We start from the raw sequence: 26841 nt of genomic DNA on the forward strand, positions 1-26841 counted from the left end.
AACACCTTTGAGATCAGCTTAGTCACTGAGATATCAAAAACTCACAAGTCCAAAAATAGATTTATTTGTGTGTCTCTCAAATATAATGATCAACTTTCAATAAGTTCAAACATGTCCAACATATCCTGGAAACATTTTATAATTTAATCTTTCCAACACACAAAAGGGAAAATATAATTTCAGTGCACTCATACAAAAATATACAACCCAATCAGTCATTTCTAGGAGACTATGAGTCTCTGTCTTTCAACCATGTCAGCAGTGTGATTTATTTCTTCTTTTAAACAAACCTTCTAAGTACAGCAACCCAGACCAACCCCACCCACCCCTCCCACACTGCAAAAATGGCCCACGCTCCAACTGGGTCTGTCAGCTACTGATGATGATGCATTGCGTTATAAATTCAAAAATATAAGTTGTATACGGTGAATGGAAAAAAGCTTGAGTTTGGCTTGACCTATTTGGATAATATGAAAAGCATTTAACCTTGATACAACATTCAACACTTATATAATCCTCAATACAATATAATCCTCAAAAGACAATGAATAGAATAAAAAGTACATCAGACGCTCAAGTAACACAACAAGCAATGGAAAAAGTGCAATTAAACTATAGCAATAGCTATTTCTTGCTTAAAAATTGATATTCTCTTAAACAAAGCTCCCCCCGAGATAATGTTTGAACTCAAGCCTCTAACTAAACAAAGTAAACATTGTACACCCACAAAAATGAAGTCTGTGTCTCCACAGCACTGACCAGCAGCTAAGTCCATACCTCTGCTCTGCTGAAGCTGTTTTTTTTTTTTTTAAAGAGACTGATGCATTTTTTTGGCTGCTTTTATTTTCTCAAATTATCATGATGACGTTTCTACAAATGGCAACAAATAGTAAGCATTGTTTTTGACTACTTGCATTGCTACAGTTGAACAACTTAAAAAAAAAAAGAGTAAAATGGAAATGAAATCTGACATGATCCAGTAGTATGTTAGCCCTTTAGCCACCGTTGACCTGACGGCGGTGTTTCTGACGGCGACCAACCACTTTATTACCTGCAGAGGATGGGGGGGGAGAAAGAAAGCAGTGTGCTGATGAGTTCCATGTATGTCAAACTGGGTAGTTGTAAACTGGTTTGATAATATTTTGATGATTTTTACCTGTATCCCTCTTCTGCACCCTGTGTGGAATCTGAACAGAGTATGCACCTGGTATCCCTGGTAAACCTGGCTGTCCAGGATCACCTGTAAACATAAAGACACTCTCAGTTTTCTTGTCTCTGTCGCCCCACTGGCACATTTCAGCGGAAAATCTGAACTTTTTTCCCTTACCCTTTTCTCCTCTGGGTCCTGGGTGCCCTCTGTCTCCCTTCAGTCCAGGGCTTCCCGGAGGGCCGCGGACGGTGCCGTAAGCTGTGCAAGAGCAAGAGCAAAAGCAAAAGCAAAAACACAGATTCAGTTGTGATGAAGCAACATTTTCCAGCTACACTTACATAAGTCTGGACCTTTTTTCCATTGCTGTAATATTTAACCCGATACAGTATGCGGAAAGTCATAACTCTGTATACTGACTTCTGAAGAATTCCATGAGGTCAGCTGTGACATTGCCGTAGGCCCCGATGACACGGCTGTAACCAGCTGGTCCGGGCGGCCCAGGTGGACCAGGGGGGCCTTGGATCGCTCTTACATTCGTCTTTGAAGGACCCTCAACCAGATAGCCCTGTAGCAGGCCTTGATCTGCAGGAGGGTTGATAGAAAACACTTTCAGCATTGTTGGCCAGAGGTCGAAGAAATGTTTGTATGCTTTTGTTAAGTTTTTCTTTATTTTTTTTTATAGACCGACACTGTGGGCCCAGCTTCAGACAAATCAAGCCCAAACCCCATAAGACCGCTTCGAAATCAGAAACGAAATGTGTTCAGACCAGTTTGCAAAAATGTAAACAAATATGGATTGAAAAGTTGTAGCCCACAGCAAAACTCAGTGAATCCAAAGCAAAAGCCCTAAAACATCCAAAACATTTAACATTCAGGATCTACCAAACTTTGTTTCATAAAGACATCCACGATTACTGAAAGTCAGCATCTGTATAAGACGCAGCTGTAATTGACTCACTCTTGATGTAGTCTGTGACTTTCAAGGCGACATTGGAGTAGTCCAGGGTCTCCGCCAGCCTGCTGACATCGATGTCTCTGCGGCCTGTAGCGTAGCGGGCGTCACCTTGAGCGTAGCTCTGGCTCTGCATGTAGCTTTGGACGAAACCTGGCTCCCCACGTTCTCCTTTCTGACCCCTTGGTCCTTGCGGCCCCGGTGGTCCAGTGATGTACTGACGAACACTGTCACCTGAAAAATAAAGTTCACCTGTGATATCTGGACTCACCTGTAGTGTAAGGAAGGATGCAGCTTAGGTTTTTGTTTTTCTTGTAGGTCAAGTGTATACAGCTGAGCACTGGATTAATGCTGGGACACAGCAGAAGCAACAACATAAAGGTTAAAGGGGTCACATGTCTTGTCTGTGTGGGATGTGAGGAGCTTACTGGTCAGATACTCCTGAACCTCAGCACGAAGGCTCTCCCGAGAGATGCCTGAGCCGCTGATGGAAACTGTCCTAGTGGAATCGCCTGGTGGACCCTGTGGACCTGGAGGGCCAGGAGGACCAGGAAGACCTCTGAACCCAGAACCTGAATCATTGCAATATATACAAGTGCAAAGATGAAGAAACCGGCAACTTTATTGAAGGTGCAGTAAGTAACGGTAATGTTGAATTCCGTTATCTCCACTAACTGGATCTGTTGAATAAATAAACTGGCTCACACCAAATCAGAGCAAACTAAGTGAGAGACCAACATTACTACAGAAGTGAAGGATTAAGGAGCAGCCCACTCCTTTTTTTGCTGCCAGACCATGTTGGGATTTGATGGTACCAAAAAACTTTTAAAACCTTGATGGATGTTTTAATGGTAGGCCTACACCTCCTGAGGATATGTCCTGCTTGACATCATTGACCCTCATGGGTTAAAAGACATGAAGATGGATGTGGATGTTTCCCCTACTTGTGCTGAAAAATTTTGTGTCAGTCTGTTTCGTCCTGTTTGCTAATGTTTGCAAAGCTAACGTCAGCTAATTTAGCAAACAGGTAGCCTATCTGTATCACTGTTTCTTCTTGACATTGTGAAATTACTTGATTTTGTGTTTCCTCCCTTAGTTAGCCTTAGCTAGGTCTATTTGTTTTGCTGTTTAGTTCTGTTCGGTGTTTAATTAACATTTAAGAGTAGATTTTAATTCAGCTATAACCCCTAAAAATCATGGTTTAGCTCATATTATGTGGTTTCACTTCTCTTAACTTGTTGCATCACTGTTGGGGTGCACATTGCACTAATTGCAATAGTGAGAATTATCACAGATTTTTCATCTGTTAGACATGATTTTTGGCACAGTTACAAATCTAAAACTTGTGACTACCTCATTACACATTATGTTCAGACTGTCTGTTAGACTCACCCTGCAGGTAGCGCTGAATGTCCTCGAAGCTGTAGCCACGACTGCTCGAACTCCCACCATACACAGTGGCGGTAGAGACTCCCGGCGGCCCCTGAGGGCCAGGAGGCCCTGGTTGCCCTGGGGAACCTGGAGGACCAGGAGGGCCGTGCTGGACAGCAGAGCTGATCCATGAGCGGAAGTCTGCGTCTGGGTAAATGGACAGTGATACAACGAAGATGGTGATTCATTGACTGAGTAAGTTAAATTTTTTATATTCTTAGAGTGATTATGTTTATTAATGAGCAATAATAAGATGAGTTGGTTTAAATACAGTTCAATCTGTTTATCTATTTAAATAATAAATGAGTCTTACTTCTTATTAGTGCAGAATAGTCAATTGTAGCTGTGGCGTAGCCGTGTGCAGCTCCTGAACCAGGAAGCCCACGAGGCCCAGGAGGACCAGGAAGTCCAGGTGGACCTCTAGCAATCCCTCTGTCTGAAAAGAAAAAGAAAAGCAGTTTGATTAAGCCCAGGCACCAGTTCCACTGTTACTGTTTTCTGTTCGTGTGAGCTGGACTTACCATTCATGATATTGAAGACATATGTGGCTATCTGCTCTATAGTGTAACTTCCTATAAGTCTGTCTGAGCCCCCTGACGGTAGGTGTTGCTGTTGTCCAACTGCGATCAAGTATCTTCTCACATCATCTCCTGGACAGATCACAGCAGAGACAAAGTTTAATCTGATGCAAACTCTTAAAAGTGGGTTTTGTCCTCACAGTCAAACAAGATGATGTTGTGAAGTGAAAACCTGTAATATGTGCATAATATGTCAAAGGTACCTAACACCACATTCAGTGTGAATATATGCATATTGCACTTACTCTGAAGTATAGCAATGATCTCACTGATTGACTGGATTTCAATCCCAGGGCCAGGAGGACCTGGTGGTCCTGGAGCACCGATGACGAGGCCTGAGCCTGAGCCTGAAATGACACAACACAGTTAAAGGAGGCTCCGTTCTAACAATTCTCACGCAACCAATTAGTGATGTAAATTCTTACTTCGCAAGTAGGCAATGATCCGAGCAGAAATATCCTCAATCGAGCCAGAGAAGGTTCCAGGGATTCCTGGAGGCCCAGGTGGACCTGGAGGTCCAGGGATACTGGATTGCCTGTTTCTGCCTGCATGGGACCAATTAAACATGTTAATTTTCTGTTCTTTCCCCCTGACAGCACTGAGACATTGTGACCATGCGTCAGAGCAACTTACTTAGGTAGTCTGAGATGTATAGGCGCATCTCACTGGAGGAGGCAAAGGAGCCCGGCTGGCCTTGAGGGCCAGGAGGACCCGGAGGACCAGGAGGGCCTGAAGTGACTGAGATGGAGCCTGAGAAAAAAACGCAGATTGTAAAGACCATGAAGAGAACGTGTGGTGTCAAACATTAAAGCCACTCTTAACAACTGTAGAGTAGTTCGGGCAATAATGATGTTTTTCTCTACCTCTTGAAGATCCAGGAACACCAGGAGCTCCGGTGTCCCCTAAAAAAGAATAAACAACAACAAAAGATCAACAGGTGGATACAGTATTTGCTCTGAAATATGAACCACTGGTAACATCCGCTGACTTCAGTGTGATGTTAGATTTACCTTTGAATCCTTGAGGTCCTGGACGTCCAGGTGGTCCTGGTGGACCTGGTGGTCCTTGAATTCCGTATGCTCCAGCATGAGACGACACTAAAAGATTTATTTTAAATATAAACTTAAATGTAAATATAAATTAAATTTAAATATAAATTAAATATTAATTTGATTATTTATGATTTGTGTTTCTTGGGAAAAGTGCCAACCTCTCTCGGAGCCTGGTCTTCCTGGGCTGCCCGGCTGTCCTGGTTCACCTGAAAGAAACAGAAATCACATTTAATGATCCTGGAAAGGGCTCACAACTATTGGTCACAGGAAAACTAATGATTTAAACACAATATACTGAAATAACACAAAAAATCACCTTGGTAACCTCTTGGTCCAGGAGAACCTAAGATAATAATAGAGATATCATGTTAAAGTGAACTGAGATTGTTTTAAATGAAGCAAAGCAGGTCAGGTCACTGTATAAAATCTGGTCACCTGTCGATCCTTTTGGCCCAGAAGGCCCAGGTGGTCCTGGTGGTCCAGTGTAATATGTACCTGTAAGAAGAGCAGTGTGGACTCAGTGGTGTCACTGTCATACAGTAAAGTTTTCTGTTACTGCTGCTTACACAAGTAACCCGTCTCAAGTCTAGGTTTTGGTTCATACCAGAGCTGGATGCGAAGCCTGAGTCTCCTCTGTCTCCTTTAGGCCCTGGTCTTCCATAACCTAAAGGATAAATGTGATTATTAAAGATTCACTGAGAAATTGATTAACTTCACAATATACAAACCAGACTGCACTCATCTCTATCCACATAAAAAAAACAGTGTATTTAAAAAGCTGAAATACTTGCCTGTTGGACCTGGAGGCCCAGGTGGTCCTGGAAGCCCCTGTCTTGAATCTCCTAATGAAGACATTTTTATAACAGTTAGTTATAGAGAGAAGGACAGAGCAGGAGCAGAAGGTGGTCATTCTCGGATGGCATCAAACAAATCCTACAAAATCAGTGAAGATGGTCTAGCTATACGTATATGTAGAGAACCAGGGCAGATGGATTTCATTATATTTTCAACTGTACTTTTGAATTGTACATACAAAAAAACGTAATGCTGCAACAGATCATTATGCCTTATTTACCTGGACGTCCAGGAGGCCCAGGTGGACCAGGTGGGCCGGGCAGGCCATGTTGCACTGAAGCTCCACTAGCACTCAAGTGAGCTAAAGAAACAAAACACAAACACATCATTTTAATTGATGACCATTTAATTAACAATGTTCTGGTCTGTAGAAGCAGACAAACCAAGGTACAAGGGTGGTGAAATTGAATGTATTTCTATTTGCTGAACAGCCACCACTGGTGACACCTTGATTTTGGGTTGTGTAGTCAGACAACAGTGACAGTTACAGTAATATCTATCTGAGGTTTGCTAACACTGCTAACATTAGCCACCATATGCTTAGTTATCAGTGTTTTAAACTATGCATCAACTATGATTAATATATTTTTTTAACATTCATGGTTTTCCCTTATAAAAAGACTGAGAAATGTGGCTAGAAGGCACATCTATGCAAACATCCTCATTGAGAAATTCTAGAGCAGGCTTTATGCCCCGCCCACAACCACTGTTTGTGCTACAGTAGGTGGACAGGTAAATGAAGTGCTGTAAAGATGGTTAGCAGAGACAGCATCGGAGATGCTTGAACATTTGAGCCTCCGTCAAACCCCCGACCCTTGGAGGTGGTTGAGGAGTTTTTTGTTGGCTGTCCCAGAAGGACGTACCAGAATGATTAGTGTGGTTAGCATCCAATTTTATTGAAATTCAGCTTTCATTTGCGAGATCAAAATTGTGTTGTTTAATTTCTTCTTAAATTTGACATAGTCTCGTTTTAAGTAAATAAATTGTTACACAACAAATGAAGCAGATTATTTCTCATCCATAAACATTGTATGTATTTATACCAAACCCAAGAAGTTCCAACTCACTTCCAGAGGATGTCCTTATGGTTTCACTTGTTCTCACAGATATTCCTGCCTCTCCTTGTTCTCCCTTAAATCCTCTGTCACCTTTAGGACCTGTGAGAAAAGATGAAATGTATCTATTAAACATAGTTCATGTAAAAAGCTTTCTTTGGGAGAAAACAAAGATGAGGACCTACCAGGTTGGCCAGGCAGACCAGCAGGGCCAATGGGACCTGCAGATAAAAATCAACACAATGAACAATGACTATTTTATAGAAACTAATACTAACAAACAAGTATCGTGATTATTGCTATGGCACTAGGATTCATGGCTAAGATGCAAAAAATGCAGAATGCAGATGGATATTATCCAGCTTCTTCCTGGGCTGTGAAGGGACAGACCTGACAATCCAGGAGGTCCTGCAGGGCCAGGAGGGCCAGAGGGCCCAGGTGGTCCTGGGATGCCAACAGATGTGGAACCAGCTAGAAAACAAACACGATGATCAGAAATCCTCGAAATACGTTCTAATCAATGATATGTTAAATTATAATTATTATTTATTTATAATTATTGCTTTGAGGGGGGTTGTTACCTGCATTGATGATTCTTCCAGCTTCACCAGTGTCACCTAACAACAGACAGACACATGCTATGTCAGATACAGATTTATGATGAATGGTATTTTTAACACTATTTAACAAAGCTGCAGGAGGCTGTGGAGGCTGAAACTCAAGTTGACAGCAGCTGTACCTTTAGCTCCAGGTTGTCCTGGGTTCCCTGGTATTCCTAAAAGAAAAAAAGAAACACATTTTAGTACTGAGACCGTTAAAAGCAAAGAATGTAAAATAAGCTCTGACTTTGTGAGAACTATTCCCAAGGAATAATAATAGAGGTCTAAAGTATTTTGTATCAATACTAGAGTCACACCTGGTGGTCCTTGAAGCCCAGGTCCTCCTGCAGAGAGGTTGGGGTGGGGAGAGGGGAACATATGGCATCATGTTATCCACTGATGGTAATGTTAATAAAGCATACGATCGTCTTTCATAAGAGTATAATTGTGTTCATGTTCATTTTACCTGGAGATCCAGCATCACCGGGAGGCCCAGTAGGACCCCTGAGTCCAGGAGGCCCAGCAGGTCCTTGGTCACCTGAGGGCCAGAAGTCAAATGAAATCATTTTTTAATTTTTTCTTATCATTGAAAAATTGCATATGACCTTTATCTTTCCCTTCATTCTTTTTAAACTGCTTTACCTCTTGATCCTTTCGCACCATCTTGTCCAGACAATCCTGATGATAGAAAGAGAAAAGAATTATACACTGTTGCCCATAAAGTTGGAATATTTTTTACTTCTTCTCCTGTGTATATCTTCTCCAAACTTTATTGAGAAATCTCTTCAAAACATGTGGAATAAAAAGAGGAATGTGTCTAAAAAACAAAATTATTCAGACTTTATGTGCAACAGTGAACTTTGTTTTCGACAGCTAAGTGATGGGTGGACTCCCTTCTGCTGTCCCCTGGTGGAGGATCTCAATACTGCTACATTTAAAGTTGTGATGATTTCACACAAAGTATTTGAGATACAGTATGTTAACTATATTGTGAGTTGCTGAAATCACTATTTCTAAATTTAAGAATGAAATTTCTAAAATGAGTTATTCTTAAAAATGATGATTTAGTTTGATTTGATGATTAAGTGACTTTTCCACTCTCTTGGGTGGGTAAACTTTTTTTTTTTTTTTTGCAATGATCAAATTCAACAGTTCAACATCATGTGAGGCTGAGGGTCAATTGTTACTCACCCATCGACCCTTTGGATCCTTTCTCTCCAGCCAGTCCTTGCAGACCCGGTAAACCAGCCTCACCTGAGGGATGGAAACTGTATCAGGAAACTCATACAAACAGTGTACAGTACATACACAATGGGTCAATGTGACTTATACTTATATTGTTTTATTCACAAAACTGTACTGACCTTGCAGACCTCGGAGACCCTTGTCACCAGGTTCACCTAAAATAAACAGTTAATTAATCTATGGTTGGAAACACAGACCACACAACTCATGTCAAAATCTAATATTGTTACAACAAACCTTTAATTCCCTGAGCACCAGAAAGCCCTCTGTCACCTGCAGATTGAGAGGAGAGGCTGTGAGTAATATTATAATTTTACTTAAATATAAAGTATTTCTTAATTTAACTGCATTAAGCAAGTGAACAATGTCTATGTAACTCACCTTTAGGTCCTGGTAAGCCTGACTCGCCACGGAAACCCTGAGCACCAGGTTGACCTGTAGTAAAACAATACACAGTTGTTTTATAGTTGGTGCAGGATAATTCAGTTACATTCAACTGGGGATTCACTATAATGGTCCATATGAATGGTAAGAGGGATAAACTGACCTGGTGGCCCAGAAATCCCAGGAGGTCCAGCTGCGCCTGGAGCAGAGATTAACAGTTTTAAGAAAAGTCAAACATTGTCTAACAAGGACATTAGAATAGCCTTTGGACACCATAATAACCTCAGTACAGATACTATATTGAGCTAATGTGGAACTTTTTTTTAACTTACCTATTACATCAGCCCTTTGTTTTTTCTTAAAAACTCAAATACAAAGGCCAGGCACTTGCAACTGTATAAACTTACACATTCTCCTTTATCCTAACTATGACCTAGTTGTGTAAATTTTTCTTGAATATGAAATTCAATATCAATAATTTCAAGGTATTTATTCAATACCAGTTGATTTCTAGGAGATTGGTGGGAAGGTATCCAGGAAATTGGCTGGGAAATATGGGGCCTGGTCTTATTTGGTTTTATTTAATATCGATGTGAATGAGGCTGCATTTGCAACTGACTCCATGCTGCCACCTGGTGCTGTTTGATGGAGATGCTCCATTTTAGACCATATTTTGTGACACTTATCTAAACATGAAAACAAAGAGGGGCAGGATTTATATTCTGTGATCGAATATCCAACCTTTCTGTCCCATCGAGCCGGGAGGTCCCACAGACCCAGGAACTCCAGGATCTCCAGGAGAACCTACATGAACCAAACACATCAGATGGATCCTGTTGTGAAACGTTGTCAAGATAAACTAGTTGTTTTGGTATCACTAATAATGAACATAACACTTAGATGCTGCTGTGAATCTGAACTGTACCTCTGTCGCCTTTGAGTCCAAAGCCTGCAGGTCCTGGCTCCCCTCTGGGGCCAGCTGGGCCCTCACGACCCCTGACACCCTGTTGCCCCTCGAGCCCATGGTCGCCTGATCACACACAGATACACACTCCCTTGAAATAAACTGAAGCTAAACAGAGTGTATCATGTAATTTGACCTCAAGTGAATTCTGTACCTTGGCTTCCTTTCTGTCCTTTAGGACCCTCAGGGCCGGCATGTCCCATCGCACCAGGAGGACCTGAGGTCAAAGGTCACGGTAAGTAAAATGACATCATGATACCACACAATAAATCTACCTAAATATGAAACAACGGTAATAAATTGAGGTAAATGTTTGTCATCATTCCTCACCTGGATTTCCAGGGTAACCAATAGATCCATGTTCACCTGAAAAGAATAAAAAATAAATATAAATGAAAGTAAGTTTGACACAATTCATGTGGATTAAATGCACAATGAGTATAATGTTTCGATTGTAGAAAGGAATTAATTTTCACCTTTGGGTCCAGGCAGCCCTCTCTCTACTGAGGATGTTACAAAAGCTGAGACAGAAAACAAGAGTTGAGTTTATATGAATGGAGCGTTGCAATGGTGAATGTAAATGTGATGAGTGTGTGTCTCAGTACCTTTGAATGTCTGTGAACTCATTTCCTGTCTGAACATGCGCTGGAACATGATCTCAAGAGCAGAGACTTCTATGTATCCTCCATTCACACCAGTTCCAAAGCTTGTGCCACTGCCGAAACCGGTACCGGCACCTGCGGCACCTCCGGCATAACTGGTACCGGCACCTCCAGCACCTCCGGCATAACTGGTTCCAGCACCACCAGCAGTGCCTCCAGCATAACTGGTACCGGTAGCGCCCCCGCCCTGTCTGGTTCCAGTGTAAGTGGTACCATGACTGACACCGTGGCCAGCACCACCACTGAAGCCTGTGCCGGCCCCTCCGGCAGTAGCCCCTGTGGCCCCAGTAGCCCCAGTGGCCCCAGTAGCTCCTGTGGCCCCCGTGGCCCCCGTGGCACCACTGGCACCACTGGCACCACTGGCAGCACCACCTCCACCTCCAGCTACAACTCCAACCCCAGTGCCACTGCCACTGCTGCCACCCGAGGAGCCACCAGCACCAGCACCAGCACCAACAACAAGTATTCCGTTTTGTGATTTGGAGTCTGAGCCTGCACCTGCACCTCCGCCGTATAATATGGTGTTAGAAGTGTGAGAAGTCCCTCCACCGCCCAGACCCACATGGGCGTTGATGTCATTGGACCCTGAAAACCGACTGGTGTGAGCGGTGGCAGCCGACTGAGCCTCCAGGGTAGCCACTCGATTCTTCAGCTTTCTCACATCTTCAGCTGAAAAAAGGGGATTAGCATTTGTTAATAAATACAAACACAGAGCACATGTTCTGTCAGTGATAGGAAAACACTTCAATCTGACAAAGAGTTTATCTCTCTTTGTATAGCCCGTTTTTACAAACAGTTTGTCTCAAAGGGCTTTACATGGCATCATAACAACATCCTCTGCTCTTAAACCCTCACATTGACTGAGGAAAAACTCCATAGAAAACCCTTTTAACAGGGAAAAATCGGAGGAACTCAGACTTCTGAAATCTGACAGATGAATTCAAGCTTTTTCTCAAACTACCGCAGTCTCATTTTACTGCTTTTATCAGTATTTCATATCATTATTATTACAGCCCAAACGCTTAGTACTTGATTTGCTCTTGACACACAAGTTAGCTTGTTAGCATGTCTAGATTTAGCTGAAACAAACCTTAAATCAATCCGCAGAACTGACAGAAAAATGATCTGTTGATAAGTGATTAAGTGCTAAACTTGTTTTTTTATATTAATAACTTGACTTGCTTTCCTGGAAGGGATTCTCCACATGACTATCTACTATGTTTAAACATAGTTTGGGTCTTCAGAGCTCCCCCTGCACAATAAATCCCACTAGGCCACTAGGCTGCAACAAGGTCGGCCCCGCTCTGTCACCCCAGCCACCTATAAATACCCCGGTGTCTACTACATAATCTCTCTATTCTTAGTCTTGTTTAAACTTTCAGAATTGGAAAAGCTTTGGTGTTGTTCACTTAAATATTCAGAGCATGAAAAACTGAACCAGCTGAAAATTCTGGTAACTCAAACGAATCCTTGTGTTTTAATTATTATAAAATGCTCTGTGAGTGACTCTGAGTTTCGTTGAATTGATAGAAACTCCAGTTTGATCTTTATCTTTATTTAAGTCACATTCAGCCCTGATGTTGACTTTGTGACCACTCTTATAAGCCAGTGTTGTCGAAAGCATGTACTTAAAAAAAACTTGTGCAGAATAAAGGTCAAATCTTGGATTATCCACTGAAATCTCATCCCTGCAGAGCTAAAGAAACTAAAGAACTGAAGTCTGGACTCTTGCCAGGAGTACTGGTCGGCCCAGTCCCTGGTTTACATCAGGTGCCTCAGAAAAACAAATGCACAGCTGCAATGAAGGAGGGCTAAAGCCAATCATTATTCAGTTTTAAATAAAGTTTTGTATGGTAGCTCCAGAGTTATCAAATGGACAGATACAGTAGGAGTGTAAACAAACAGCACAAAGTTTCTCATGAGATTCAGTCCCAGCACCTGTTGTGTTGACTCTACAAAGGATGTTGTTCCGACAGTGGATGTAACATTCATCTTTGCGCTAACAACACTATTTTCTGTTCAGTTTATGGCAGAATCTCTCCGTCGCTATCAGAAAGTGCCACTGATATTTAAAGTGTCATGGTACACAAATACCTTTGGATTTGAATTTTAAAAAATAATAATTTTTCAATTTGAGTGAGTAAATTAAGTCAAAGTATAGGAAACCTTTCTTTTAAAAGCAGTTTTAGGTTATCGCCTGGTTATGGCTGCATCTCTAAGGCCTGTTGCTACTGTCTGTCACTCTGCTCTTGGGTTCATTACTGTTAATGCTTTTAGCCTTCACCGCTCCATTCAGGCTGGGTGGTCCTCTTTCTCTCTCTCTCTCAGAGGTGTGATTTGCACATATATTTGTTTATTCCTAAGACTCTTTTTGAAAAGCTGCTTTTTATATATCAGACCCATGACAGTTTGCTCCCTGGGCTACATCATACCAGGACTAATGACTGGCTTATGTTTCACATCCCCTGAGCTGGAGGACCTGCTTTTAGCTTCTGAAACCTGGGCCTCACTACAAAGTATTTAGAAATGCATTCAATGGAAACTCTTTTAAATTCAAAATCTCACCTTAGCTCATATTTGTATTTGCTTTAGTTGCTTTTGTTGTTACATCATTTACACTGACCGATGTACTACCCCTGAAGACTGTAAATATAGCTACTGTATGTACTGTAAATGCTCTACAGTATCAGATGACTTTCCCCACATGTGCTTATCACTTATTAACCTCTCAACAGGTTTTGATGTACATGTAAGTAAAAATATACCTCAAATACCAGAGGTTACAAAAGTATTTTCTGTCACATTGGTATCAGGGTGAATCCACATCCACAACTTCCCTGCAGCATGAAAACAAAGTGAAGTCTGTGATGTCATCAAGAAACAATTTCTGGAGCTGCTCCATTGACAATGAATGCCAGACTGACTTTATGGCAGTGGGACAGTACCCGCAGATCAAATTTCCAGAGAGAGGAGTAGATTTACAGCTCTTAGCAGTACTGTGAAATAATGCTCACTAGCCTGTAAAAGCTGAAACACACATTTTATTGGTTCAAACATGCTTTCTCCCAGGCGCTTCATAGCAGAGCAGCTCCAGGGAAAATCTCATGACTCTTAAGGTTTTATCTTTGGGGACATTTTTCCCTATTAAATCTCAGAGTGTTGCATAAGTGAAACTCACCCAGTGCGATGAGGCCAAACAGGAGCCCAAGCAGGAGAAGGGAGAGGAGGAGAAGGCCCAGCAGCCATTTCCACCAGGAGCAACAAGCGTCGGAGCAGCAGCAAAATCCTCCACCGCCAAAGACGCCGCTGTCCCTGTGGATCTCTGAAAACAGAAAAAGCCAAAAACAAAAGCCCTCATTTTCAAATACTAAAATTTTCATTATCATGTAAAAATCAACATATATATGCAAGCGAGAAATACCTGCATAGGTTGCTTTGTCTTTCATTACAACTCCAGATGATCCATCTGATGAAGGAACACATGAACATCACTGGTTTATCATCATAATCAAAGTCACGTCTTTGTTCTTAGAGAAATTTTTATAGCCACTCACAGTAAGAGTTGCCTGACTCTGTCTTAAGTGGAGCCGTCTCACTGTAGCTTGAAATAAGCTTCTCTTTCTTTATTGAATCTCCAGACAGAGAGCCTGTACAATTAGAAAAAAACAAAAACAACCTTTTTTTATCACATTGAACACATTTTTTGTGTTTGAGATGCAAAACTAAAAAACGCCGCTCTTCATGAGTGAAACAACATGTATTTAGTGAAATATTAACGCAACCCAAATGATACAATATGACACAAAAAGTGCTTTAATCCTTACCAACAAAGAGAGAATAGAGACAGAACTGAAATAAGTATCTGATTAAGCAAATTAGAGGAGTGACATAAGAATTAGCTTTGATTACTGATTAATGATTTAAGGCATTCAGACAGCGAAAAGGGACTTTTTAAAATGTATTATAAACAAATAGTTCACTTCAAAAACGTCGCTGTCAGATGTATTTATCATAAAAATAATTGTTGTTCACAGCGTTACAGTATTTCTTTGATGGACTAAAAAAAATACTTTTACAACTATAACCTCAGCATAAAATAAAAGGTAGATGTCGACACAGACTCTTTCTACAAGACCAGGAACAATATGAAGGCATTGTCCATATTGATTCACAGGAATTTTGGGAACAACACTGGGTCCAAAAAAATGTGAAGTTATAACCCTGTTAAGGTGAGATAACGTTCGTTATTTCTCCAGAATCTGTGACTCACCTCCTCCAAAATGAACACCACTGCTGCTGCTGCTGCTGGTGAACTGCTTCCCGCTGTCTTTGGCCAAGATGAGTGTCTCTGTGCCCCCTCTGGTTTGGACATTCTCCTTGTCAGAGATCAAGAACTTATAGTCCTTCTTGTAAGCTTCATCAGTTTGGGATCTAGTGGCTGATGACAACAAGAAAGACACAGATTATTATTAGTACCTTTACAATCCGATCATTATTTTGACAGTGATGACTAGTATATTCATGTGAGAGATGGTTTCAACCGTGGACTTACTTGCAGAGACTCCAGTGCTGATGACACCACCAGTATTTGACACGTTCTTCTGAACCCCATAACCTGTAACAAGGAACACAGATAATCACTTATGTAGGAAGGTGCTGTTTTGTGTAAATACTGAGAACTAAATATTTGATGGTGTCAAAATGTTGTACCTCCTTGGTTGGTAATAACGTTGGCCCCACTGGTGGTGAGCACACTGCCAGAGGTGGGAGCCAGATTATTCTGAAAGCCATAAACTGCAAACAAAGACAAATTAAGATATGGCAGATTAAGATATTCACAAAACAAAAATGAAATAACAACAAAACAAAGATTAAATCTCACATTGAATATAAATAGATAAGTTAACTGTGGAATGGCTCACACTTAACACACTATGTTGATATAACTGATTAACACATATACTTGCAGTAATAATCTATAGCTGTTTGAGACTGAGACTTCATATTATTAACCTTTTTTTGTGCTAAATTTGAGTTCAATTCCAAAGATATACTATATATATGTAGGTGAAAACTGCAGATACAGTAGAAATAGGTCATACAGAACAGTAAAAAGGAGCCATGAAGATTTGTTTTTGGTTCATTTCAGTATAATGAAGGTTAAATCTACATGGATAGGGATCTTCAGGACCAGTGTGATAATGTTCATATACCCTAAAACATTAGTTTCTTTTGATTTAGTTATTTTTGAAGTAAGTGCATAATGATGTTGTATGCTTGTTTGCACATTTGTATGTACTGTATGTATTTTATGCATAATTATGTCGACATGTCACCTGCAGGTAACAGGTAACTTCAAAGGGAGGCTGCTCTCACCTGACAGGGATGAGGTTGCAGTGGGGGAGACCGGAGCGACTCCTCCTGACATGTTGTTGCTGACCTGGTACGTGTAGCTTGTGTCAGAGACCTGCGCAGCGGGGGCGTGCACAACGGTTCCCCCCGACACGTTTTTGCTGACCTGGTAGGTGTAGCTGCTGCTGGTGTTGTCGGTGGCCACGGCGGCATGGGGGGCGGGCAGCGTGGAGGTGGACCAAGAGAAACCCGGGAGCGTGGCGTCCAGCGTGTCATACTGGCCCGATCTCAGGCTGTCGTACTGGCCGGATCTCATGCTGTCATACTGGCCTGACTTCAGACTGGTATTATACTGCTCTGATTTCATGGTGACGCCATATTGGCCCGATTTTGCACCGGTATCAAACTGTCCAGATTTCACACCGCTCTTATACTGCCCTGATCTAGCACCAGTGTCATACTGGCCGGATATCAGTGTGACATCATACTGGCCAGATTTTATGCCAGTATCATACTGCCCATTTGCCAAACTGGTATCATAAAGACCTGACGCATCGATGGTGTTGAATCCACCTGATTTCACACCAGAGCCAAATGTTGAAACTGCAGAGAAAAGACACAAAAACAACATTTCATACAGTTTTTCAATGGATTTACTCTCTCTTTTCATATTTTCCTCATGTTGTTATACGAGCTGAGAGATACTGTATGTCATTTTAGACTAAATATTTTGTGATCCAGAACAATAAGAGTTTTTCAGCATTCTGGAAATACTGTAACCAGGTGTTGTTAAACATCTAAAAATGTGCTACGTGAGGCACATACTGAGGAACCATAAATCAGGAGCTAGACATAGTGTCTGTGTATGTGACTCTGGTTAGGGGATATACCCGACTGCGTGGCCACGGAGACGGTCTTAGTTTCCACGCCGGCCTTTTTAGGGACTGGCAGAGTGGAGCGAGTGGGGCTGACGCTGCTGGAACGTCCCTTCAGCAGCTTCTTCACGTCGTCCAGCTCCGTCCCTGCAGAACCACAGAGGGACAGATGTAAAACTCCTCCATGTGTCACATAATAATAATACTGTAGGTTTTATTTGATAGATACTGGGATAAAGCTCTAACTGATTAAGTGGTGAAGGTGTGAGAAAGCAGTTTTCAGGGTGATACAATACAGATGCTGCATCCCAGTATGGGACATGTAGCAACAAAATATCTACTTTCAGTTTATTTGTCCTTTTTAATTTGTGTTAAATCAAAAGGTTAATAGTCTGATTCATCTGCAAATCACCTAACATCCAATTAACTACACCCTGAGGTTATCTAACCACACCCATCAGAGAACAAAGAAATCTGAGATCCAGTGAGTTGCACGTGTGATATGGACATTTCAAACAATCAGTTGGATGATATTAAAGCAGTTATTTTTATAATATTCAATTCATGTTCAATACCTAAAAGTGAAGAGATAGGGGATGCATAAAGTAATCACCTTCATTTACTTGAGTTTATTGTTAGTGCTGACCTTTTTAAAGTTGATATACTGCACTGTTTGTGTCTAAATCTGTACAAAGAAATTGTGCATCCATCCATCAACTGACTGAAATGAAAAAATAAAATCCTAAGAAAGGCTTCCAGATCCTGTGTCTGAATGAGCAGCCCGCCTTATGATCTATGACTCAATGCCACCACAATGGAAGTCAGAAAATCATCTTCATTTTAATTATTTATAGTTTCATTTTTGTGTTTCACCACAGTTAAAGTACAAAAACTTCCTCCACCACTGCTGACAGTACAAAAAAAAATGCAACATGGCAATCTGAGCCCCAGTTGAGGTGGGGTTATGGTGGCACTGGATGACTAACTGCTCAAAAATGTGGATTAAATAACAGCAGTTATACAATTAAATCAGCAGGGGGAGCAATCAGCATCTGTAAAAGTCTTGACTCTCCATTGTTCCTGCTCCAAAACGTGAGGCACTGAATACAGTGACTCATGTGTGCCATTGTTGCTACCGCAGTTCAGCCCCTCAACGTTTTTTTTTTTCTTTTTTTCTTTCCCCCTCACGTGAACAAACCACAATGCAAACAAACCTGTGAGTCTCACTGTTTGAATCTCACCCTTTTCTCTGACTCATGTGTAGCCTACCCTCTGTCTGGGGAGCTGCACATGTGTTACTAATTGAGATTTCATGGACATTAAACATACATGTGAGAAATGGGAGAGAAGGAATGTCCCATGTATGATATGGTGAACACTCTCACACTACTCCAATGTGACCCTGCAGCAGAAAGCTGCCACTACCAAGTGGTTCTTTGAATGAACACTCTCAAATAAAGATGCTTTGTTGCTTTCTGAGGAATTGCATAATGGACAGCGGATGAATCTAAGTGGTCTTACATCTGCAGGGAGTGGGAGAGGCACTTTGTAATCTGGCTCTGATCTCGCTCTCTGGAAAAGAAAGGCAGAACACACAATGGACAAAAGAAATCCTGATTTAATAAAAATTTAAGACAGTTTGGAGTCAGATGGTGCAGAAATAATGAGGAGAAGGAGTGGCAGAAACTTTTATTGAATACCTCTGCTCTCGCTCCTCCCTCTTGTGGCGCTGGAGCCTGAAAAAGAAAAGGAAAAGGGGGGAAAAAAAGGAAAAATAGAAACACATCTTGAGGATAAAGCTGGAAAAACACAATGCAACCATGAAGTATGTCAATCTATACAGCTGTCGCTCGTACTTACAGTAGTTTCCATAATCTTTGCGGGCAAATTCTGGGGAGGAATTGGCACTAGAACTTCCTACAAGACAAAACACAATAGTTTAGCAGAAATATAAACAGCACCCTTGTGCACCATGGTTTCCTTCGCTTTATTAAGCTCCCTCCCTGTTTGATGCCAACTATTCTGCCTGTGTTATTAACAGGATCTCACCGTCATAACCCGCCGAGCGGCTCGATATGTTCTTCCTCTCCCGGAAAGCTGGCGACAGGCCTCCTGATGAGCCAGCAGTCTGCGTTCTCCTGGCACCACCCGACGAGCTGGACCTGACCTTTGACACCGAGCTCACGAAATAACTGCCCCCTCCTAATCCTCCTCCTCCGCCGCCGCCGCCTCCTCCTCCTCCTCCTCCTCCTCCTCCACTTCCGTACCCCTCACCGTCTATTAAGCTCTCCCTTCCATCGCCTCCCCCCGAGGAGTCTCCTAGGTAAACTCCCGAGGAGGAGCTGTAGCTGCTGGTGTTCACACCTACAGAGGCTGGAGGGATGATACATGCAAGTTAATTTTAGGATTTCCAGCAGCATGACTGGTATAAACAGGAATACGCCTGAGTCACATGAAAATCCCCTGGATGCAATAGTCTGATGTAGATTTAAAAAAAGTAAAAGTACTTTCACTCAAGCACAAAGTTAGATACAGAGTGTTTCGTGAAGTAGTTAGGTAAAAGTACCAATTCCATGATGTAAATATACTTTGCTACAAGCAAAAGTCCTGTACTTGAAGTATCCAAAATAAAAGTTAATGGCCCCTATGACCTCTGAAAACAGGTGCATTATTATGTCAGCAGGTATGTTACTACTGTAGCTGCTTTAATTGTTTTTTGGTGAAACATTTGTCCATGTGAACAGTTACTTACATGAAACCATGTGAGCAGTTAATAGCTGTTCACATCTAAAATTACTCACACTGTTTTTTTTTTCCAGGAGTTTTATGAGCTTATAATATATTTTATGAAGTCTAGTCTTAATTTTGAAAAGTAGCTCACACCAATATTGTGGAGTGAAAGGAACGTCAAGTCAGTAAATAACTACAGTACTCAGGTAAATGTAGCCAGTTACTTTCCACCGCTGTTATTTCATGCTACTTTATAGTTCTACTTTATAATATCTACAACTATATTTATTTCAAACCAAACATATACTTGTCGTAAGGCTATTTCTAGGGAGTTCATGTGAAGATCTTCATATTTTAGTATTGATTATAGCCTGGAGACACTGTCTGAGACAGGTATTTATGTTTAATTAGTTGTGTCAGATTTTTTAAACCGTTGTTGATTTACTGAGGGATTCTTGTTGGTTTATTATTGGAAACTTTACTCTCCATAAACAGTATGATGGATTGCCTGCTCTCTCTTGACAAGTTTCATGTTTGCCTGTTGGCCAACCTGCTGCGCACTGACTACAGGACTTTTATCTACTCCAGAGCTACACTCACAGTTTACTGGAATTCATTACCTGGATGTGAACCAACTCAATGCCGTATATATATTCTGTAACGACACAGCTATTCCTAAAAACATTCAGACTAACGTTGCACTTCAGTTTCTTCTAATGGGAAATTACAGAAGGATATTAGATTTGGTGCAGTGAGTATCCAAATCAGTGAAAATACTCCATTAAGAGTAAAATCCTGCCTTAGTACAGTAAGTGATATATTATATATTACTCACACATCAACGTGTTGGCAGCATTCAATTCTAGCTATTTCTTTTGTAACTTCAGTAAGACTACAATTCATGCAGGTTTTCATTGTGGATGATTTGGCTGCGTGTTCTTTTGCTCAGTCCATGGACATGATGAAATAGTGAGTTGTAGTATAAAGTGCATAGTTGTAGTGAGAGTTGCACATCAGAGCTCAAAGAGACACCTTTAAATGTTCTGTTCAAACTGCAACTTTACCCAATTTACTGTCTTTTCATACGTTTTTTGCCTGAAAAATTACTGAAATGAAAACTTATATTAACAATTTCGGAATCAATTTCTATACATATTGTGAGTTATTAGTGTTTTGGTAGAGTAGAACAGACCAGAAAGTCTAATTAGTGCTAATTAAGTAAATGAACACACCTTTTGGGTTTATGCACGGTTCTTGAATAAATGTATTTTGTTAGAGCTGCAAAGTAAACTAGCTTCATCTTGACCAACTACAATCATAACAGTGTAACATCAAGTAACACTGACATGGTCCATTTTATGTATTGAAGAGCTGTACTTTAGATTCTCCAGTAACATTTGGCTCATTGTGCAATTTTACCTGAATGAAAGACTTTTACGTGGCAGCTTTTAAAAACTGAGGGGAAACAAACCCAAATATCTAAAGTAGTTTAAGTTTCTTTCTAAAAATGTAAAATGTAATGCTCAGCATCTTAAAAATCTTGTCTGAAGACAAAGACACAACTTCCTGATTTTGGCGGAAATTTGCTCTCACATGAAGAGAAATAGCTTCCACCGCTGTTCTGGGTTAAGACATTCTTCTCCAGGCCCAGCCCTCCAGCACCGCTGGACATATTCCTGTGATTTGATCCGCTGGTTCCCTCTAGCAACGAGAAGACACACAGCAAAACAAGGAGAAGCTGTTACTCATCGGGCACTTCCTTCAGGGGCCCTCGGCTATAATTACTGTATTATGATTTTAGTTTACTGTCAATAATTAAAGGAGCATGACTGGAGGAAAGAAGCACTCACTTGGTGGTAGAGAAGTCAGCCTGGTCGTTGTGGTTACAGTTTCTGTCACTACTGATGAAAAGACAGAAGGTTATCACTCTGTACACACTGAGCAGTCTGCGCTTTACTCTTGCGTGTCAATCAAACTCCTGTATGTTAATCCTGGTTGGCAGGTGCTGACTGGTGTTGAGTGACTGACATGGCGATGAGTTTTACACTTTCAGAGCGGAACTAATGTGACTGTGATTGATAGATACTGTTATAATGATAATGATTTCAGTTATAAGTCATTAATGGGAAACCCCTGTGTTAGGCTGGTTTTCCTCCTCCAGCAGCTTTGTCTTTGTAGCGCTTTAGATCGTCTGGCAAGACCTTACAATTACCTGTTAACCACTTATTAAACTTTATTATGTACAGACGTGATGGATTAGTATTATTTGAATTAAAAGAAACCTGTAATTAACAACATTTCATGATGACTAATTACAGTACACACTGAGACACATGAAAACACTAAGTTCCCTTATTTAGCATTTAAAAGCAGCATACAAACATTAAATAAATGGTCTGAAACAATTATAATGAAGCTGTAAGATGATCTAAGTCTTTTGAAAAGCCTGTGAGTGGAGACTGGTGTAAACCAGTCACAATAATATAAAACGGGTCTTCGGAGGAGACATTATTAAATGCTGCACATTCATCTGTGAACAGATACATATATAGAGACTTTTAATGCACTTAATCAATATATGCATTGTTTAGGGTCCCTGGATGATTGATTTCACAGCTTTGTAGTCTAAAAGTTGTTCTTATCAGTGGCTTATAACTGATTAATATGATGTTAGTAAATGTTTTGTTAATAACAGATGTTTTTTATCCAAATTTAATTTATATTAAATTTCTCCTTGCTGAGTCCAATCATGTTGCTTCAGTCTGTCAAATTTGAGGAAAAACTGAATGACGTCAATTATTAAAACCATCAAGTATGTCTGACTTGTCGGCCTTCTCTGGGGTGTTGCAGTTTTGATTCTTCTGAGATCAAGTCTGCAGTTTCCCAGAGCTTTCAGATTTGGAGGCTTTCATCCGCAGACAGACTTTGTTCAGTTGTCATAGAGACGGTTAAGTAGTTATCATGAAACTGAAATGTGGAACAACGCCTAAACCTCCACGAACGCTCAAGGAGACTTTCAGTAAATGGCTCTTTGCGGCAAGATTTTTTTTGTTGTGCGACTGTTGCTAAGGACAATAAGGAACTTTAAGATCAACTTGTTTTTTTATTTTCCCTTTTTTTTTGGAAATAACCCTTGACATTTGTGTTGCTGAACTCAAGCCTCTCCAAATCTCTTCCTCCTCCTCCTCCTCCTCCTCCTCTCATCTCCTTGATTGAACACATTGTGAAATATTAACATACTGTACACTTTGTGTAAATCTGGTCATTAATCGTGAAGTGGAGACAGATGATTAAGACTTATTTCATTGCTCTCCCACCACTAACGGACGTCTTATCCTGCTGAACTTCAGTTATAGATCATGTAAATTCCTTTTCAATTTCATTCTGCCTCAACGCTCCTGTCCTCCACCTCCTCCTTCCTTTTAGGGACTTCTGTCTGTTGCAGGGCCAAGGCTGAACACTAACAGTGATCATGCTTTGGCTGCCATTACTCTGAGACTTTGGAGGAGGGAAAGAAAAGCCATAACAGTACATAAAAAGCATCTTAAAACTTTTGTTTGTGCCTAAGCCACATTATCTTGTCTCTCTCTGTGTCTCTTCACTCTTGCTTTTCTCTTTTCTGTAAAGCACTTTGTAAGCGCTGTGTTGAAAGGTGCTACGTAAATAAATCCGACTCACTTTCTTTAAGTATAAAACAAGAGGACAGGACAGCTGATTATATGTTTCTCTCAGTTTGCATCAAACATGTAATCAAGGCGTTCCTTGACCTCTCCATCCTTCTACGTGTCAAAAGTCGTTAGGCCCAGATGAGCCGTCTGTTTATATTCAGTTATGACTGCAGGAGGAAAATCTGGAGGATGACTTACTCCCAGAGAAATGAGACCCCGCACAAGTGACGGCATGCCATGATGTTAGTGATAGGAAGCCCCCAAGAAAGAGAGACAGAGACAAGCGTCACCAGAAAAAAGGATGTAATGGAATCTGAAACTGCTTGTGGTCTTTAAACACAGATTTCCTCTGCACCAGTCTGCCATTAACCTTTCAAATGAGAAATCATAGTTTTGAATCTTTTGCCACAATGAGGTCTGCGGATGTGAGATGTTATTTCTGGAAAAGAAATAACCATAAATGAAAATCATCTCCATGATCTGCAGCTAAAAGTGGCAAAGGTCTGGTGAATTGGGTGAAACTGCCCTTTAATCTGTGCTTTGTTATTGTGAGAATTAAAACCTCATGAATAAATTCAGAAATCTCACCCCTCTCTCCTCCTGACAAGCCTCCAGTGAAGTCCATCTGTCCTGTTAACTCGTCCATCCCATCTTATCTGCTGAGACGATGACACAGTGTTTACCATGGTCGTTCATATACACTGTGCCAACTGCTGTTAAAAGTCTGTTTATTGTTATTTGGCTTGTGGTTAAACGGCATTTTAACAAACACTGGATGGGAAAAGGGCAAAAATGTCAGAGGTGATGTTGACAATGGTTCAGGGTTGATGACCAAACCGCTTTCATCTGATGTTTACTGCATCAATTTGAAGTCTGATTCCACTGGAGATGGAAAAATACCACCACATTAGTCAAATGGCTTTGAAAAACCACAATCTAATAGTAGATTAGTAAAACAACCTGCTTCTGATGATCTTGATTAAGACACAAAATCTGCGGCGGGCCCGATCACAAAATCAGTATTTATTTCTAGACCCATTAAAAATCTCTCATGTGAACAGTCAATAAACAAAGCCTTCTGTAGCCATACAGAGTCGTCTATACTGTAGATCCCAATAGAATTTGTATTTACTTTGAGTCTTTGAAAACCAAACCAACAAAAGAACAAAAGGCGCTAGTGAATCAGTGCACAGCTCTGAAAGACCATCCACTCACCACACCCTGCCAGCCAAGGACATTTAACTGCACATGCTTCATGTAGCCTCCTGCACATTTAAGTCCACTTTTTTTAAAACAAAATAAAACAAAATAAACTCTATTAAAAAAATACTATAAACACTCTGAGAGATGACATTTTCCCTCTTTACTTTTATCCTAAGATGCTGAAATCATATTTTCCAAAGTGAAATGATTAAAGTTTTTTTGTTCCTTCATATGAATCCACTGCTGGCCCACACAAAGCTCACTGTTCAGAGCCTGTAACTGATCTTCACAGCAATGTCTCACAAAGTAGCTGATGCTAAAAGCTAGGCCTAGTCCTTGAATATATTTAGAGAGATGGAAATAGCACAGCAAAAATACCTGTAAAACTATCCTGAGATCCTTGTAACAGACTATAGATAACACAGGAAGAAAAATGATCCCAAAAGAAAAAGAAAACCAACCCTGAGTGGGTTAAGCAGTTGTCTGCTTGCAATGTTTTATAGGGATTGTCCACAGTATAGTGGACTTTGCGCAATTCCATCCTATTAAGCCAACAAATGCGCAGAGCTTTGACAGCCCATCACCAAACTCCCAGTGCGCAGTTGTTAGTGCTGAGATGCAGCAGCCAAGTGGAGAAGAAACACCAGCCACATCCAGCATAAACAACTTTACAGACAGATAAATAAATAAAGTTTCCATGCAGGTTAAAGTTAAAAAAGTATTTTAAAAAAAAGAGGAGAAAAATACTTCATACCTTCAGCCAGCTCGGACAGCAATCAAGCAAATCCACTCAGGAGCCACGGACTGTGATCAAGTCCACGGGGAGGGAATCACGCGTTTAAGAGGACGCGCCGTGGTGGGATGTTCTTCTTAAAGTCCTCGGTCCTTTTGTGTCTTTTCGCTTCAACTTTCCCAGGCAAGTCAAAACAGAGGGATTTGGGCACAGGTCCCAGCCGCGCCCATTAGCGCTGGAGCTTGGCAGGGCAGGTGTAGCACACAGCACGAAACGCTGGATTTGAAAAAGAGAAGGAGAAAGAAAAGAATAAAAAAAAAACAGCGCCTGAGGGAACCAATTATCTTGTCAGAGACAGATAGTCGACTGTGTAAAAGTAAAGTGATGAACTCCACCTCTTGCTCCTCCTGCTGCTGCTCCTACTGCTGCTGCTGCTGCTGCACCACTTTTCCAAACTGGCAAACTTTTGGAAGGAGGTGGGAAAGGAGTGTTTTGGGGGGTGGGGGGTGGGATTGTTTCTTTATGTTCCAAGTTTTTTCTTTCTTTCTTTTTTTTTTGTGTGGGTGTGGGGGGTGGGGTGGGGTGGGGGGGTTGTAGGAGTGAAACCATCTCTGGGTTCTGCTGATCTATTGTGTGCAGTAAATCCATCCTGCTGCAGCTGGAGCACATCTGGTGCACACATTGGAAATAGAAACGGAACATTTTGCCTATATGGTTTCGGCCAGGGTGTTATTACATAACCAAACAGCACTTTTCTGCTGCACATACAGCAGCATGCACTTGACAAAGTAACTTAAACTTGACTGTGATCTGTGCACAAAAAGGCTGCTGCAGCATGTTTGTGCAGCTGTTGAAGGACCCCTCTCTGTTTTTCTTGTACTCATGAGATAAGGAATTTTAATTATGATAACAAGATGCAGAATCACGAGTGTACTCCCATTCCAGAGAATGTGAGAGCTGTTTTTAACTGGATGATCATAATAAAAAAGCTCCCCATCCCTTCATTTGAATTTCTGCAATTTTGAGCAAAATTAGATGCTTTATTTCTCCACTAGCAGCCGCAAGCGTCAGTAGGATCCCTTGCCCCACCACACCCTGTGTAGACATCCACCCACCATGCATGACTCACAGCGAGCATGACTCCAATCTGCCCAAATGATGGAAAACAAATCGCCCCAAGGACAGTGTAACAGAGGAGGAGTTGCTGCAGCTCACATCTCTGTGCAAGATTGAATGATGCCAAACCTAACGGAAAAAGGGGGCTGGTTTAGAATATCACATTCTGGCAGGATGAAAAAAACAAAATGTGGAGTTAACTGGCTTGTGCAGCCACTTTGGATAAAACGTGTCTGC

At 41.1% G+C, this 26841-nt stretch overlaps 1 protein-coding gene across 1 annotated transcript; it reads right to left on the reverse strand.

The window, feature by feature from the left end:
- Positions 1–41: 41 nt before the first annotated feature.
- col17a1b (collagen, type XVII, alpha 1b) lies at positions 42–25945 on the reverse strand. The gene is made up of 55 exons (XM_085799863.1): positions 25510–25945; positions 24141–24208; positions 21735–21785; positions 21478–21585; positions 19204–19527; positions 19015–19071; positions 18855–18890; positions 18676–18726; positions 17170–17301; positions 16304–16882; positions 15638–15721; positions 15480–15542; positions 15198–15365; positions 14482–14574; positions 14349–14393; positions 14106–14249; positions 10871–11596; positions 10742–10786; positions 10596–10631; positions 10420–10482; positions 10227–10331; positions 10043–10105; positions 9465–9500; positions 9299–9352; positions 9155–9190; positions 9037–9072; positions 8864–8926; positions 8315–8350; positions 8139–8210; positions 7990–8016; positions 7813–7848; positions 7655–7690; positions 7464–7544; positions 7259–7294; positions 7086–7175; positions 6239–6319; positions 5955–6005; positions 5768–5827; positions 5599–5658; positions 5480–5506; positions 5322–5369; positions 5122–5208; positions 4975–5013; positions 4745–4861; positions 4537–4656; positions 4357–4458; positions 4055–4183; positions 3847–3969; positions 3495–3680; positions 2531–2674; positions 2109–2336; positions 1568–1732; positions 1328–1408; positions 1157–1240; positions 42–1051 (listed from the first exon to the last, which is right to left on the reverse strand). The coding sequence occupies exons 2-55, from the start codon at positions 24196–24198 to the stop codon at positions 996–998; spliced, it is 5658 nt and encodes a 1885-aa protein (XP_085655989.1). The 5' UTR covers positions 24199–24208; positions 25510–25945; the 3' UTR covers positions 42–995.
- Positions 25946–26841: the final 896 nt, after the last annotated feature.

Source organism: Trachurus japonicus, chromosome 15 (assembly GCF_045865225.1).
Source record: "Trachurus japonicus isolate A0001 chromosome 15, Traja_1.0".
NCBI classification, from domain to species: Eukaryota; Metazoa; Chordata; class Actinopteri; order Carangiformes; family Carangidae; genus Trachurus; species Trachurus japonicus.

Coding starts and splice junctions, on each gene's coding strand:
- col17a1b (XM_085799863.1), bottom strand. CDS start 24,198: ATGGACGAGTTAACAGGACAGATGGACTTCACTGGAGGCTTGTCAGGA. Junction 21,786..24,140: donor CTTGTCAGGAGGAGAGAGGG/GTGAGATTTCTG, acceptor TCTTTTCATCAG/TAGTGACAGAAACTGTAACC. Junction 9,501..10,042: donor CGGCTCGATGGGACAGAAAG/GTTGGATATTCG, acceptor TCTCTGCTCCAG/GCGCAGCTGGACCTCCTGGG.